At 46.9% G+C, this 17665-nt stretch overlaps 1 protein-coding gene across 6 annotated transcripts in view; it reads left to right on the forward strand.

Annotated features, from left to right (window-relative positions):
- Positions 1 to 17665, forward strand: part of rbm25b (RNA binding motif protein 25b) — a 162424-nt gene that overhangs the window by 39232 nt on the left and 105527 nt on the right. For 4 of the 6 annotated variants that reach the window (XR_005458465.1, XM_038781517.1, XM_038781527.1 and 1 more), the window contains exons 1-3: positions 2812 to 2868; positions 2995 to 3115; positions 3832 to 3881. Coding sequence is in view for 5 of the 6 variants with exons in the window: in XM_038781517.1 (XP_038637445.1) it covers positions 2827 to 2868; positions 2995 to 3115; positions 3832 to 3881 (213 nt within the window). In the remaining variant the exon portion in view is untranslated. Of the gene's footprint in view, positions 1 to 2811; positions 2869 to 2994; positions 3116 to 3831; positions 3882 to 17665 lie in introns of those variants that run through there. The other 2 variants (XM_038781556.1, XM_038781547.1) reach the window with 1 other exon arrangement.

Genomic DNA, 17665 nt, shown 5'->3' on the forward strand with positions numbered 1-17665 from the left:
TCCTCCCACAGTCCAAAGATGTGCAGGTTAGGTAGATTGGCCATGATAAATTGCCCTTAGTGTCCAAAATTGCCCTTACTGTTGGGTGGGGTTACTGGGTTATGGGGATAGGGTGGAGGTGTTGACCTTGGGTAGAGTGCTCTTTCCAAGAGCTGGTGCAGACTCGATGGGCCGAATGGCCTCCTGCACTGTAAATTCTATAATTCTATGATAATAAGGAAAGCAAATGGAATGTTGGCATTTGTAGTGAAAGGAATTGAATATAAAGGTACGGAATTGTTGTTGCAACTGTACAAGGCATTTGTGAGGCCACACCGAGAGTATTTTGCACAGTTTTGGTCCCCTTATTTGAGGAAAAATGTTGTGGCATTGGAGGCTGACCAGAGGCGCTTCACTAGCTTGATTCCAGAGATGAGGGGTTTGTTGTGTGAGGAGAGATTGAACAGTTTAGGCCTGTACTCTCTAGAGTTTAGAAGAATGAGGGGATATCCAATTGAGATATAAAATATATGGATAAAGGAGACATGGAGCTGATGCTTCCTCTTGTAGGGCATTCTAAAACAAGAGGTCAAAATCTTAGAATAAGAGGTAGCAAATTTTAAAACAGATTTGAGGAAAAACTACTTGTCCCGAAGAGTTGTGAATCTGTAGCATTCGCTACCCCAGAATGCGGTGGATGCAGGGACAGTGAGTAAATTTAAGGAGAGTTAGACAGATTTTTAATTGCTAATGGGTTGAAGGGTTATGGAGAACGGGCAGGACAGTGGAGTTGAGGTCAGGATGGGATAGGCCATGATCACATGGAGGATGTTTCGGCTTGGGAGGCTAAATTGCCTACTCTTGCTCCTAGGTCACCTGTTCTAGGGAGAAGATGCTTTGGCTGATTTCGCAATCCAGCTCTTGGTCTGTATCATTGCAGGTAGCAGATGAGGAACATATCAGCTATGATAGAATGGTGGAGCAGACTCGGTGGGCCGAATGACCAAATTCTGCTCCTATATCTTATGAACTTGTGCTTGACAAATGTACTGGAATTCTTCGAGGATGTATTATGTTTACTGAAGTTTTTCTATTTTAACAAATAATATAACAAAACCTCAGGATTGGTGCAGCACAAGAAAAATGTCTCGAGGCATACATAAATATAGACGGGGACAGAAGAGCAACAATACAATTCTGTTTAATCACTCAACTTGGTGTCTCCAGTATATCTGTTGATACATATGGAGATTGAGGGAGAGGCGGATAAGAGCATGAAAGCATGATAAAATGGTGCACACCTTCCCACGTGGTGATTGCTCTCTGAATTCAGGATAAGATCTTTACGCCATGTTTGGGCACGCACCAGAACTTATTTCCCTCAGCCTCAGTCATACCAGAGGCATCAGTAACACACTGTGACGTCCTTTTCTCCGACACCTTGGCAGAAATCAGTCTGTACCTTCGCAGAAATCAGCCACTGATTCTTTAACTCCGCAATCATAAATAAAAGATTACAAAAAGATTGTGAGGGGACTAGTTCTAAAAGGTTATTTTACATATAATCGTCAGATGCAACAAAATCCCCAACTCAAACAGTACAGAACAATCATCATTCCACACATTTGTACAGCGATGAGCAGCAAATATTCATACAGTTCGTTCAGATTGCAGTTAGTGCTGTCAGCGCCTCCGTGCATTCTAACCAGGACAGGATAAAAACAAACTGAGGAGTTTAAGGGTAGTAGGAACCAGCGTACAGCTGTGAGCACATGATCCCCTGGTGTGCAACTGGCAGTCTCAGGAAGAACATGAACTTTTCTCTCTTTTCTCTCTCCTCCTCTCTCTCTCTCTCTCTCTCTCTCTCTCTACCCCCCCCCTTAAAAATGCTAAGGAATACTTCCCAAGCAAATTGTCTCTCTAATGGAGAGAGATACCTGCAGTCCCTCATGAACTATGGCTAATTACCTGTAAATTACCTTGTCCAGCTGGTTAAAACCTGAAAGTAGATATTTAAATGGTGTTGCTAACTTGTACCCTATTCTCCTTTGGCTAACTACTTTGAACCCATAATCAGGCATTTTGGAATTTTCTGCTGATCCAGCTGCCCACTTCCTAAGTTACGAACATGTGAAAAATGCCAGCCAGAAAAGGACCTGGAAGTCCTTTCAGTCTAACCCATACAGTTGTGATGCTGATTGCACCGCAATATGTACTTTCCATACTCTGACAGCAAGAAAGCTTATATTTAGTGCTTTTGATGTAATGAAGGCACTTCACAGGAGTTTTATAAAGCAAGATTAGCCACATAAGGTAATATTGGGACTGATGACCAAAAGCTTGGTCAAAGAGGTATGTTTTAAGGAGTGTCCTAAAGGAAGAAAGAGATGTAGACGGTCAGTTTGGGAGGGAATTCCAGAGCATTAGGATCTTGGTAACGGAAGACAAAGTCATGATCAAGATGCCAGATGCCAGACTTGGATGAGGACAGATACCTCAAGAGGGTTGTGTGATGGAAGGCAGGTAAAGCGATGGGATGGGTGAGGTGGGTGCTTATAAACAAGAATGAGGATTTTTGAAATTGAGACACTGCTTGACTGGGAACCAGTATAGATCACCAACAACAAGGACCAGGACTTTGTACAAGTAAGGAAACAGGTAACAAAGGCACAAATACAGGTCTCAGCAGCAGCTGATGAGCTGAGAAATGTGAAGTCAGTGAAGACTTGAAGGCAGATTGGCCTACTTGTGCACTGTAGGGATCCTACGATTTTAACCCGTGTTATATCCAACAGAATACGGTGGAATTCTCTGCGCCAGAAACTCAAGTGCTGATGCCAGGATTCTATGATTCTAAATATCGCCCACCATATAACAAAAGTAGAACTGGTCAGTTGATGCCGAACCAATTTTGTTCCTTGTAGTTAGTTGTTTTGGAAATTCATCCCAGCACCATAATAAATTATTGTAACAGAGCTTGAAAATTTGGACTGTTGACCTTGTTATTTCTTTCAGGTTGGTGCTGAAGCAATGTCATTTCCACCGCACATGAATCGCCCTCCTTTAGGGATACCTCCGTTGCCACCGGGTATTCCTCCTCCACAGTTTACAGGCTTTCCTCCTTCTGTGCCACCTGGTATGTAAATTGGTTATTGTTTTAAAAGCAATAGAAAGCACCCTGCATTTCAAAATGTTTTTCTAAACGGCTCATTTATTTGTGCAGGTTATGTGCACGTTTCCCTGTAGCTTCATGTACACATACCTCATGATATGCTGAGCTATAGACATTAAAAAATCTCCCCCCTCAATCTGTAGTATGTTGAGTTAGCTGATCTTAACATACTGAGGTTAGGTGTGGGTGCAAAAAAGTTAGCTGAGGATTTCTATTCATGATGTCTGTCCAGCAGTCTTTGTCATTATACATGTAACATTGTACAAGGAGGGGCGCCGCAGTGGGTTCGCCCTGATGCCTCACGGCACCAAGGTCCCAGGTTCGATCCCGGCTCTGGGTCACTGTCCATGTGGAGTTTGCACATTCTCCCCGTGTTTGCGTGGGTTTCGCCCCCACAACCCAAAAAGATGTGCAGGCTAGGTGGATTGGCCATGCTAAATTGCCCCTTAATTGAAAAAAAAAAATGAATTGGGTACTCTAAATTTATTTAAAAAAACATTGTACAAGGACATGAGAGCTTGGAATTCATGCTGACGATTGCTTTCACGTCAAAATCCTTTTGGGCTGGAAATACAACCATAACTTGTCATAAATAAGCAGTTGCATTAAAATAAGGAAGGCAGATAGGTTGGAGTGATGATACATCTGACATTTTCAAAATTATGTTTGCTATTTTTTAGGGGCACCTGTGATTCCTGTACCTATGGGAATAATGACACCTGCCACAACTGTAAGTATGGTCAAGCTCTGATATTTTTCAGCTTTCTGTTTTTTAAAATAAACTCCGAGTAACCAATTATTTTTTTCCAATTGAGGGGCAATTTAGCATGGCCAATCCAATCGACCTAACCTGCACATCTTTGGGTTGTGGGGGTGAAACCCACGCAGACACTGGGAGAATGTGCAAACTACACACAGGCAGTGACCCGGGGCGCGATCGAACCTGGGTGCTTAGCGCCGTAGGCAGCTGTACGAAACAGTGCTGCCCTTCAGATTTTTGTTTTTAGGGTTGATAGATTGTAATGGTACCAGGGAACAAATTATAGAAGCAAATGAAGTTCGTTAGTGGAATTTGTTTTCAAGTTGTGACACTCTGGGCTAGGGCATGGTCAATTCCAGCTCTGACCCAGAGTCGTAACACAATTAAATTAACAAATAATTCTTTGAAAATACCTGAAGGCAGTAACCAAATACCCATTGCACCCAATAATCAAATTGACCAGGTTTGTAAATTTAAACACTATCTCCCAAGCCCTACTCAGCATTCTGTGGATCGCAGCGTTCTTCTTTGTTTCCGCAACATGAAGCCAGTCTCCGTGGTTTTAGTCAAGATGGATGATGCTTGATTGGTTCAGAATCTCTTGTGTCCACATCATGATTAGTTAACTGAGTGCCTCCTCGTGATTCCCTAAAACTCTGTCTGTATTCTTTCAGTATCTTTTATTAGATCTTCACCCTGTTCTTCTGCTGATAGGTTTGCATCTTGGGCTTTAGAACTTCTCTGATATCGTCAAACACTGCCTTGTTTTCACTCTCTTCAAAGCCAAAGGCACCGTGATTCCCTTTGTCAGGTTTCTGGCTGTCCAAATTGAAGAGGGCTCCTTGAATAAGTTTCTTCTGGTTTCTGTCTGTTACGGTCTCGCGGGTTATGCAGCCAGTCTTTTCTGATTATCCAAGAAATGTTTAATAAAATTTTGAGGATCGTCTGCAGCTGAACTACAAGCAATATTGTCAATCCTGAGGGAAATATTTGGTTTAATTTTCATCAGTGAACACTTTTCAATCCCTCCAACTTTCCATTCTCTCTTTTCCATCACATCGTTACTTTCAGCAACACATAAAGCTGAGGGTTCAATCTTCGGAGAGTTGGTTAGCCTTATATGCATCGTCCTTTGTTTTGCCGCTTTTACCTCTTCATCGAAATCTTGGTAATCTCCATTTAGTAATACGGACCTGTAGTAATCTGACTTGTCCAATTTCTGCTTTCTAGATTTCAACTGCTCGTCTTGCAGAATCCGAGGATAGCTTGCAGGTTCCATGAACTTTTTTTTTGTTAATAGTTGTGGTTGCAGAATCACTATGGTTCTTCATCCACCTTCCTCTTCATTTTCGATAGGAATTGATCACTGCTATGTGCTTCCTTTACCTTGAACTGGCACTGTGGGCCATTAAAAATATGTAGGTTACTCAGCTGGTTGCTTGGTGTCACTTCACAGCCATTGCTGTGCTCATCCTGAATAGCTGATGCTATGCTATTATGCATATTTTTCTTCAAAACAGGCATGCTCTGGGAAATATTTGCATCGAAAGTGAATGGCAATGGGTTTACTGCAAGAAAAACACTTCTTCCGATTTGTTGTCGTCTTCCTTAGCTTTGGAAGAATCACTTGCCATTTGTTTAAAATCAGTTTAGTGTCAGGTCTATTAGCAGCAGTTGTTTTATCATTTCTTCATAATCTGAACTGAAATTGGATTCAGAACTCTTGTCTGACTCTTCAGCATGGTTATTACTATTGTGTTTCGACTCCTGGATCACCTTTGCCTTGGAGTTCTCAGAATCTGGTTCTCTAAAACACCGTTGACAAATTTCTGTGAGGAATCATTCTCGTAGAGATTATTTAATCAGTATCAACTGAATCAGACTCAGTACGATTTATCTTTTGATGTGTGATTAATGTCTTTCAACATTTATTTCTTTGTATCATTTAATGCCCTATGAGTTTTCCTAATTCCCATATGTCCTGCCATTGTTATCTCATATGCCATCCACAGTACTTCCTTCGGACTCTAATCGTGGGTGAAGCTACAATCTTCACTCCTGCCAAATCCTTTGCCAAAAGTAAGTCTACTCCATCCACTGGGAAGTTCTGAACCACTCTGACCTTAAATCACACTCCAATTGTACTTCATGCAAAGGAACTGGGACATAATCTCCACCTACCCCATTCACTACTACCTTAGCTTTCTTTGAGCTCTCTGGGGGCAAAACCAAATCGTTCTCCAATAAGAAAGTTTGAGTAACAGCTGCGTCCCTTAAAATAATGGAGTTTGGCTACATCAGTTCAGGAAATTGGGGTGACCATCCCCTTAGACGGAAATTCTGCATAGGATTTTCCTATTTCATTCATCACACCTGCCCCCAGAGCAGTGTATACCACAGGCCTCAAGTCCAGTTCAAGCTACTGCTCTAGTATTATCCACTTTAGTTCCCTTTTTAGAATCGTCCCTCGGAACTCCAAAAAGCTCCATGGCCATCCTTGCAACTTCCAACATGCTGAATGAATGTGTCTCACCTGATGAACATCTGGACCTGAGTCTCATCTTCACCTCCGTACTGGAGCGAAGAAGGAAGGGAGGTGACTTGATAGAGGTGTACAAGGTGATGAAGGCATGGATAGCCAGAGACTTTTCCCCAGGGCGCAGATGGCTGTCACAAGGGAACATAATTTTAAGGTGATTGGAGGAAGATGTCAGAGGTAGGTTCTTTACACAGAAAGTGGTAGATGCGTGGAATACTCTGCCAGCGGAGGTGGTGGAGTCAGTCATTAGGGACATTTAAGTGACTCTTGGACAAGCACATGGGCAGCAGTAAATTGAAGGGGTGTAGGTTAGGTGATCTTAGATTAGGATAAATGATTGGCACAATATCATGGGCCAAAGGACCTGTACTGTGCTGTAATGTCTTCTGAGTATCTACCTTCCTGGTCTGAAGTAGTGGTCTTGGAGCATTTCCAGCTATTCATTCTTTCCTTGCTTCCTGCCTTTCTGTCACTCTCCCACTTTCTACCCTTTTCAAAATTATGGGGGTAATGGAGCAAAGGTTTACATTTATGGATTAACTCATGATTGCCAGCCATAATAGCTACTTGACTAGCAGTCATCGCTGGGTTCTTATTGTAGAAGGTTGGAATGTTCAAATTTCTTTAACAGTTACCTCTCTCGGAGCCCCAGGTAGTTGCAACTCCCATTGCTCGTACTCATCTATCAAGTTTGTTCTGCTTAAGCCACAGGTAAGGAGGAAGGAACTTAAGCAAGGAGTCAGGAGGGCTAAAAGGGGTCACAAAAGTCATTGGGAAATAGGGTTAAGAAATATCCCAAGGCTTCTTACACATACATAAAAAGCAAGAGGGTAGCCAGGGAAAGGGTTGATCCATTGAAGGACAGGCAAGGGAATCTATGTGTGGAGCCAGAGGAAATGGGCGAGGTACTAAATGAATACTTTGCATCAGTATTCACCAAAGAGATGGAATTGGTGGATGTTGAGTCTGAAGAAGGGTGCATAGATAGCATATGTCACATTGAGATCCAAAAAGACGAGGTGTTAGGCGTCTTGAAAAATATTAAAGCAGATAAGTCCCCAGGGCCTGATGGGATCTACCCCAGAATACTGAAGGAGGCTAGAGAGGAAATTGCAGAGGCCTTGACAGAAATCTTTGGATCCTCACTGTCTTCAGGTGATGTTCCGGAGGGCTGGAGAATAGTCAATGTTCTTTTGTTTAAGAAGTGTAGCAAGTATATTCCAGGGAACTACAGGCCGGTGAGCCTTGCGTCAGTGGTAGGGAAATTACTGGAGAGAATTCTTCAAGACAGGATCTACTCCCATTTGGAAGCAAATGGACGTATTAGTGAGAGGCAGCATGGTTTTGTGAAGGGGAGGTCGTGTCTCACTAACGTGATGGAGTATTTTGAGGTCACAAAGATGATTGATGCAGGTAGGGCAGTGGATGTTGTCTATACGGACTTCAGTAAGGCCTTTGACAAGGCCCCTCATGGCAGACTGGTACAAAAGGTGAAGTCACACGGGATCAGGGGTGGGCTGACAAGATGGATACAGAACTGGCTGGGTCATAGAAGGCAGAGAGTAGCAATGGAAGGGTGCTTTTCTGATTGGAGCGCTGCGATTAGTGGTGTTCCAGCAGGGATCAGTGCTGGGACCTATGCTGTTTGTAATATACATATAGAACGATACAGCGCAGTACAGGCCCTTCGGCCCTCGATGTTGCACCGACATGGAAAAAATCTAAAGGCCATCTAACCTACACTATGCCCTTATCATCCATATGCTTATCCAATAAATTTTTAAATGCCCTCAATGTTGGCGTGTTCACTACTGTTGCAGGTAGGGCATTCCACGGCCTCACCACTCTTTGCGTAAAAAAACCACCTCTGACCTCTGTCCTATATTTCTACTTTTTTTAATCCCTCATCCTCTAATTAGAACCAATATATAAATGATTTGGAGGAAAATGTCACTGGTTGGTGGCATTGCGGATGGCGATGAGGACTGTCAGAGGCTACAGCAGGATTTAGATAGTTTGGAGACTTCGGCTGGCAGATGGAGTTTAATCCAGACAAATGTGAGGTAATGCATTTTGGAAGGTCTAATGCAGGTAGGGAATATACAGTGCATGGTAGAACCCTCAAGAGTATTGAAAGTCAGAGAGATCTAGGTGTACAGGTCCACAGGTCACTGAAAGGGGCAACACAGGTGGTGAAGGTAGTCAAGAAGGCATACGGCATGCTTGCCTTTATTGGCTGGGGCATTGAGTATAAGAATTGGCAAGTCATGTTGCAGCTGCATCGAACGTTAGTTGGGCCACACTTGAAGTATAGTGTTCAATTCTGGTCGCCACACTACCAGAAGGATGTGGAGGTTTTACAGAGGGTACAGAAGAGATTTACCAGAATGTTGCCTGGTATGGAGGGCATTAGCTATGAGGAGCGATTGAATAAACTCGTAACGATGGAGGTTGAGGGGCGACCTGATAGAGGTTGACAAGATTATGAGGGGCAGAGACAGAGTGGACAGTCACAGGTATTTCCCCAGGGTAGAGGGGTCAATTACTCGGGGGCATAGGTTTAAGGTGCAAAGGGCAAGGTTTAGAGGAGATGTTTGAGGCAGGTTTTTTTTACACAGAAGGTAGTGGGTGCCGGAGGAGGTGGTGGAAGCAGGGACGGTAGTGACATTTAGGGCACATCTTGACAAATACATGAATGGGATGGGAATAGAGGGATGCGATTCCAGGAAGTGTAGAAGATTTTAGTTTAGACGGGCAGCATGGTTGGCCCAGGCTTGGAGGGCCGAAGGTTTGTTCCTGTGCTGTACTTTTCTTTGTTCTTTTTTGTTTGAATTTGGCATCCGTCTGTCCCGACTGTTCCTAAATTCCGATGCTTTTGCCTATATATTTCGGGAACCAATACGTGTGCACCCTGATTATCCTTTTTTAACTTGTCATAATTCTTTGACTCCCATCTGGCAGGAAGCATAAACTTCCTGTGCCTACTCCATCAATTTACTTTGCATGGGTTATGTCCACATGGTAGTACAAATGGATAGCACTGTGGCTTCACAGCGCCAGGGTCCCAGGTTCGATTCTCCGCTGGGTCACTGTCTGTGCGGCGTCTGCACGTTCTCCCCATGTCTGCGTGGGTTTTCTCCGGGTGCTCCGGTTTCCTCCCACAGTCCAAAGGTGTGCAAGTTAGGTAGATTGGCCATGATAAATTGCCCTTATTGACCAAAAAGGTTAGGAGGGATTATTGGGTTATGGGCAAAGTGTGGAAGCGAGGGCTTAAGTGGGTCGGTGCAGAGCTGATGGGCCGAATGGCCTCCTTCTGCACTGTATGTTCTATATTTCTATGTTTCTTTTAGCCCCTTCATTTGGGTTGCTGTTTTCTCAAAGGCCTAAAAATGGCTTCTATAACTTACGAATTTTGGGAGGACCTGCATAAATTTAAACGTATCACTATTGGGTTCCTTTTTATCATTAGGCTCCCCTTTAGTTCCTGGCAGCTCCCCTCTAATTTCTTTGCCTGAAGCTGGAACACACTCTCTTTTGCTTTTTCCTCTTTCACCAATGCTATTTCCCCTCCCATTAATTTTCCTTTTTGCTGCATCTTAATTTCTTTTTCTACTTTTTTTAATCCCTCATCCTCTAATTAGAACCAATAAAATATGAAATAGACTAACTGGTGGGGTACTGTGCACCAGCTCGACAGCGGCAGCTCTGTGCATCTGGCCGAATTATTTACACCACGTAAGTACGCGACTGTTTGCGGTGGAGTGGGGGAGGAAGAGGGGGCAGGGGTGGCGGGGACTGGGGGGGGGGGGGGGGGGGGCAAATATACATTTGGGTGCCTGGGGGATAACCACAGTGTGCGACACCTGGCCGGGCCGCGTGCCGCTGGCCTCTCCCGGACGGTTCTCGCCGCCGTCCCACGCTCGTCTCCGCTGCTCCTCCCGTCCTCCATCCCCAACCTCCTCGTTCCCCGCTCCTGGAGATGTCATGCACGTTTTGGCACCCCGTGCCTTCCTTCCAGCTCCCGTTTCCCTGCCCACCGCCCCATCCCGCTGGTTCTCCTCTCCTGTACCCCCCCCCCCCTCCCTCCACGGTTTGCCCCTCCCTCCTCAAGTTCAGTTGTCTCCCCCCCCCCCCCCCCCCCCCGTGGTTCGCCTTTCTTTCTTCAGGTTTAGCCCCCCCCCACCCCCTTCCATCCCTCCCAGTCCCCCTCTCCCTTTCATGCCTTGGCTACCCTCCCCTGATTCTTGACTAAGTTCCCCTGATTCTTGGCTACCTGGCTATTCTTCCTCTTGTTCGTTGGCCAAAAACAGGTCCCGGAACAGTCGCGTGAGTGGCTCCCATGTTCTGTGGAAGCCGTTGTCCGACCCTCGGATGGAGAATTTGATTTTTTCCATTTGGAGAGATTCCGAGAGGTCGGAGATATTTCGAGAGGTCGGACAGCCAGTCTGCAGCTCTGGGTGGCAGCCAAACAGGCTGGTTTAGCTCACAAGGCTAAACCGCTGGCTTTTAAAGCAGGCCAGCAGCACGGTTCGATTCCCGTACCAGCCTCCCCGGACAGGCGTCGGAATGTGGCGACTAGGGGCTTTTCACAGTAACTTCATTGAAGTCTACTCGTGACAATAAACGATTTTCATTTCATTTTTCATTTTGTACGGCGGGCGATCAGGGAGGCAAAGGCAAGGGCGTTCGCCCTCCTCCCCAGGAATATATCTGGCTGGTCCGTGACCCCGAAGACCGCCAGTTTCGGGCATGGCTCCACCCTCACTTCCACCACTTGGACATTGCCTCGAAGAAGGCTGTCCAGTACTCCACCAGTCTGGGGCAAGACCAGAACATGTGGGCGTGGTTGGCCGGGCCGACTTGGCACCATTCACATCTACCCTCCACCTGCGGGAAGAACCTACTCATACGGTTTCTTGTTAGGTGTACTCTATGTACCACTTTTAGCTGCGTCAGGCTGAGCCTTGCACACGTGGAGGTGGAGTTGACCCTATGCAGTACTTCGCTCCAGTGTCCCCATCCGATCTCAATCCCCAGGTCCTCCTCCCATTTCTTTCTTGTTGCGTCCAGTACGGTGTCGGTTCTTTCTGTCAGTCGGTCGTAGATGTCACTGCAGTTCCCTTTATCTGGGATACTTGCGTCCAGTAGGTCTTCCAGTAGTGTCTGTCGTGGCGGTTGTGGGTACGTCCTTGTCTCCTTTCGTAAGACGTTTTTGAGCTGCAGATACCGTAGCTCGTTCCCCCTGGCTAGCCGAAATTCGGCAGTTCGTCCAGTGTTGCGATCCTGCCGTCCGTGTATAGGTCCCTGACTGTCAGTGTCCCTTCGTCCTGCCTCCACCTTTTGAAGGTGGCGTCAGTCAGTGCTGGTGTGAACCTATGGTTGTTGCAGATGGGAGCTTTGTCAGACATTTTGGTCAGGCCAAATTGCTGCCGCAGTTGGTTCCAGGATTGGAGGGTGGCTATCACCACCGTGCTGATGGAGTGTTTTTTGGGTGGGGATGGGAGTGCTGCCGTGGCGAGGGCCCGGAGGGAGGTCCCCACGCAGGAGGCCTCCTCTGCGCGCACCCACTCGGCCTCTGGCTCATGTATCCATCCCCTTACTCACTCGGCTGTTGCCGCCCAGTGGTAGAACTGTAGGTTTGGGACGGCTAGCCCCCCCCCTGGGTTTTGTTTTTTGTAGGACCTTCTTTGGGATCCTAGCATTTTTACCCCCCCATACGAACGCCATGATTAGTTTGTCCAGCGCTTTGAAAAAGGCCTTGGGGATGTAGATCGGAATGGATCTAAACAGGAAGAGGAACCTGGGCAGTACGTTCATTTTGATCGTCTGGACTCCCCCCGCAAGGGAGAGTGGGAGTGTGTTCCATCTTTGCAGGTCCTTTTTTTACTTCCTCCGTCAGACTGGTGAGGTTCCATTTGTGGATCCCTTTCCAGTCATGGGCTATTTAGATCCCCGTGTAGCGGGTTTTGTGTCGGGCTTGTTTAAACGGCAGTCCCGTTAGTGCAAAGCCCCCCCCCCCTTTGCGGGTGTACTGGGAAGATCTTGCTTTTGCTCATGTTGCGTTTGTAGCCCGAGAAGGCTCCAAACTCTTTCAGGAGCGCAATGATCCTGTCCAAGCTGCTCTGTGGGTCCAAAATGTAGAGGAGCAGGTCATCTGCATGGAGTGAGACTCTGTGCTCTCTGCCTCCCCTTCAGATCCCCCTCCAACTTTTTGCTGCCCTGAGCGCGATTGCTAGCGGTTCGATCGCTAGGGCGAACAGCAGTGGGGACAGTGGGCATCCTTGTCTGGTGCCCCGGTGCAGTTGGAAGTATTGGGAGTTGGTGTTGTTGGTCCGTACGCTCGCCATGTGAGCGTTGTATAGGAGGTTTACCCAAGAGGTGAACCCTTTTCCAAGCCCCTTGTTTCCAAACTTCCTTTGTTGTAGTTTCCTCTCTGCCAGGAGCTCTATGGTCGGGGCCTCAGAGAAAAGCCCTAGCTCCCTCAACCTTTCCTCAAAAGACCTATCCTGCAAACCAGGCAGCATCCTGGTAAATCTCCTTTGCACCCTTTCCAATGCTTCCACATCCTTCCTATCGTGAGGTGACCAGAACTGCACACACTACTCCAAATGTGATCTCACCAGGGTCATGTACGGTTGCAGCATAACCCCGTCGTTCTTAAACTCAATCCCCCTGTGAATAAACGCGAACACGCTATAAGCCTTCTTCACAGCTCTATCCACTTGAGTGGCAACCTTCAGAGAACTGTGGACATGACCCCCAAGATCTCTCTGTTCCTCCACATTCCTCAGAACCCTGCCGTTGACCCTGTAATCCGTATTCAAATTTTATCTACCAAAATGAATCACCTCGCACTTATCAGGGTTAAACTCCATCTGCCATTTTCCGGCCCAGCTCTGCATCCTATCAATGTCTCTTTGCAGCCTGCAACAGCCCTCCACCTCATCCACTACTCCACCAATCTTGGTGTCATCAGCAAACTTACTGACCCACCCTTCGGCCCCCTCCACCATGTCATTAATAAAAATCACAAAGAGCAGAGAGCCCAGCACTGATCCCTGTGGTACACTGCTGGTAACTGGTCTGCAGTCTGAAAAATTTCCATCCACCGCCACCCTGTGATAGCCAGTTACTTATCCAATTGGCCAAATTTCCCTCTAGCTCACACCTCCTTACTTTCTTCATAAGCTGACCATGGGGAACCTTATCAAACGCCTTACTAAAATCCTTATATACAACATCAATGGCTCTACCTTCATTTACACACTTAGTTACCTCCTTAAAGAATTCACTCAAATTTGTGAGGCAAGACTTGCCCTTCACAAATCCGTGTTGACCAGCCGTGTTAAGCTGCTTCTTTGCAAATGGTCGTAAATCCTATCCTTCACGACCTTTTCCATTAACTTATCGACAACCGAAGTAAGACTAACTGGCCTATAATTACCAGGGTCATTCCTATTCCCTTTCTTGAACAGAGCAACGACATTCGCCACTCCAGTCCTCTGGCACTATCCTCGTGGACAGTGAGCACCCAAAGATCAAAGCCAAAGGCTCTGTAATCTCATCCCTTGCCTCCCAAAGAATCCTTGGATATATCGCATCTGGCCCAGGGGACTTGGCAACCCGAAAGTTTTTCAAAATTGCTGATACATCCTTCCTCAGAACATCTACCTCCTCCAGCCTACCCGCCTGTATCACACACACATCCTCAAAAACATGGCCCCTCTCCTTGGTGAACACTGAAGAAAAGTATTCATTCAACGTCTCTCCTATTTCTTCTGACTCCATGCACAAGTTCCCACTACTGTCCTTGACCGGCCTTAACCTCACCCTGGTCATTCTTTTATTTATCACATGAGAGTTAAAAGCCTTGGGGTTTTCCTTGATCCGACCCGCCAAAGACTTCTCATGCCCCCTCCCAGCTCTCCTAAGCCCTTTTTTTTTAGCTCATTCCTTGCTACCTTGTAACCCTCAAGCGACCCAACTGAACTGTGTTTACTCATCCTTGCATACGCTTCCTTTTTCCTCTTGACAAGACATTCAACCTCTTTTGTGAACCATGGTTCCCTCACACGGCCATTTCCTCCCTGCCTGACACGGACATGCCTATCAAGGGCACGCAGTATTTGTTCCTTGAATAAGCTCCACTTTTCATTTGTCCCTTTCCCTGACAGTTTCTGTTCCCATCTCATGCTCCCTAATTCTTGCCGAACCGCATCATAATTACCCCTCCCCCAATTATAAACCTTGCCCTGCCGTGTGTCCCTATCCCTCTCCAATACAATAGTGAAAGACACCGAATTGGGGAAGCACGGTAGCATTGTGGATAGCACAATCGCTTCACAGCTCCAGGATCCCAGGTTCGATTCCGGCTTGGGTCACTGTCTGTGCGGAGTCTGCACATCCTCCCCATGTGTGCGTAGGTTTCCTCCGGGTGCTCCGGTTTCCTCCCCCATTCCAAAGATGTGCAGGTTAGGTGGATTGGCCATGATAAATTGCCCTTAATGTCCAAAATTGCCCTTAGTGTTGGGTGGGGTTACTGGGTTATGGGGATAGGGTAGAGCTGTTGACCGTGGGTAGGGTGCTCTTTCCAAGAGCCGGTGCAGACTCGATGGGCCGAATGGCCTCCTGCACTGTAAATTCTATGATCTATGAATTGTGGTCACTATCTCCAAAGTGCTCTCCCACAAACAAATATATCACTTGGCCCGGTTCATTAGCCAGTACCAAATCCAATGTGGCCCCCCTCTTGTCGGCCTATCCACATATTGTGTGAGGAAACCCTCCTGCACACACTGTACAAAAACTGCCCCATCCGAACTGTTTGACCTATAGAGGTTCCAATCAATATTTGGAAAGTTAAAGTCACCCATGACGACTACCCTGAGACCTCCACATCTATCCATCATCTGTTTTGCAATTTCTTCCTCCATATCTCTATTACTATTTGGGGGCATTTAGGGGCCTATAGAAAAGTCCAAACAACGTGACCGCTCCTTTTCTATTTGTTACTTCGGCCCATATTACCTCAGTGGGCAGATCCCCTTCGAACTGCCTTTCTGCAGCCGTTAAAGTATCCTTGATAAACAATGCTACTCCTCCACCTCTTTTACCACCTTCCCTACTCTTACTGAAACATCTATACCCCCGAACTTCCAACAACCATTCCTGTCCCTGTTCTAACCATGTCTCTGTAATGGCGACAACGTCGTAGTCCCAAGTACCAATCCACGCTCCAAGTTCACCTACCTTTTTCCGGACGCTCCTTGCATTGAAGTAGACACACTTCAACCCACCTTTCTGTCTGCCAGTACACTCCTGTGACCTTGATACCCTCCTCAGTACCTCACTCCTCTCAACACTGGCTTCTGGACTACAGCTCGTTTTCCCACCCCCCTGACAAATTAGTTTTAATCCCCCTGAAGAGCCGTAGCAAATTTCCCTCCCAGGATATTGGTGCCCCTCTGGTTCAGGTGCAAACCATCCTGTCTGTACAGTTCCCACCTTCCCCAGAATGTGCTTCAATTATCCACGTAACTGAAACCCTCCCTCCGAAACCATCCCTGCAGCCACGTGTTTATCTGCACTCTCTCCCTATTCCTCATCTCGTTAGCACATGGCACCTGCAACAAACCAGAGATGACAACATGGTTTGTCCTGGCTCTCCGCTTTCACCCTAGCTCACTAAATTCCTGTTTTCAATCCCCATCCCTTCTCTTACCTATGTCGTTGTTACCGATGTGTACCACGACTTGTGACTGTTCTCCCTCCCCCTTAAGGATTCTGAAAACACGGTCCAAGATGTGACGGACCCTGGCACGCGGAAGGCAACATACCACCCGCGGGTCTCTTTTGCTTCCACAGAACCGTCTATCTGTCCCTCTAACTATCGAGTCCCCAATAACTATTGCTCTCCTGCTCTTCCTCCTTCCCTTCTGAGCCATAGGGACGGACTCAGAGCTGGAGATCCGTTCACCGTGGCTCACACCTGGTAGGTCGTCCCCCTCAGCAGTATCCAAAGTGGTATACTTGTTACTAAGAGGAACGAGCACAGGGGATCCCTGCACTGACTGTTTCCTCCGAGCCCCTCTCACAGTCACCCATCTATCTTGATTCTTCAGAGTACTACATCCCTGAAGTTACTATCTATGACCACCTCTGCCTCCCGAGTGATCCGAAGTTCATCCAGCTCCAGCTCAAATTCCCTAACGCGGTTTCTGAGGAGCTGGAGATGGGTGCACTCCCCACAGATGAAATCAGCAGGGACACTGATGGCGTCCCTCACCTCAAACATTCTGCAGGAGGAACGTTGTACTGCCTTCTCTGCCATGGTGGTTAGCATAAATGCTTCACAGCTCCAGGGTCCAGGTTCGGTTCCCGGCTGGGTCACTGTCTGTGCGGAGTCTGCACGTCCTCCCCGTGTGTGCGTGGGTTTCCTCCGGGTGCTCCGGTTTCCTCCCACAGTCCAAAGATGTGCAGGTTAGGTGGATTGGCCATGCTAAATTGCCCGTAGTGTCCTAAAAAAGTAAGGTTAAGGGGGGGTTGTTGGGTTACGGGTATAGGGTGGGTACGTGGGTTTGAGTAGGGTGATCATTGCTCGGCACAACATCGAGGGCCGAAAAGCCTGTTCTGTGTTGTGCTGTTCTATGTTCTATCCCCTCTAGATAAAACAAGAAAAAGAAAGAAAGAGCTTACCTGTTATTTACTCTAACCCTTGGGTTAGAGGAAGTGGAAGGGTGGGGACACTAAAAGTGCAGTGTCCAGGGTTTAGGAACCGCCCAACTTAAATACAGGTAAAAATAAAACACAACCAGCAACCACTGCGCCCCGCACGAGAACAGCAATCAGCTGTTAGGGGCCCCGCGCAAACAATTTAAATCTTTACTACTTACCCAGCAGTTACTCTGTCCTCACTCTGAACCGATTCAGCTGGAAACTTCCAACAGTAAGTTTTTTAAAAATTTACTCCCCTGCTCAGCAAGCACTCACTCAGCAACCACTGCGCCCTGAGAACACCTCGGGGAAAAGAAAAACTACTTACCAGTCACCAGCCAATCACTTACCTGCAGGCTGTGACGTCACGGTTCAACGTCCTTCTATTTCTACCTACCCTCGACTCTCCCTCTTGATCTTTACTCGGCTGGGATCCTTAGCGATTGTTTTTTTTTGGTTAGAGGAGGAGGTAGGGAGGGAAACACTGAAGAGGTGTTTAGGG

The sequence above is a fragment of the Scyliorhinus canicula genome, chromosome 2 (assembly GCF_902713615.1).
Source record: "Scyliorhinus canicula chromosome 2, sScyCan1.1, whole genome shotgun sequence".
NCBI classification, from domain to species: Eukaryota; Metazoa; Chordata; class Chondrichthyes; order Carcharhiniformes; family Scyliorhinidae; genus Scyliorhinus; species Scyliorhinus canicula.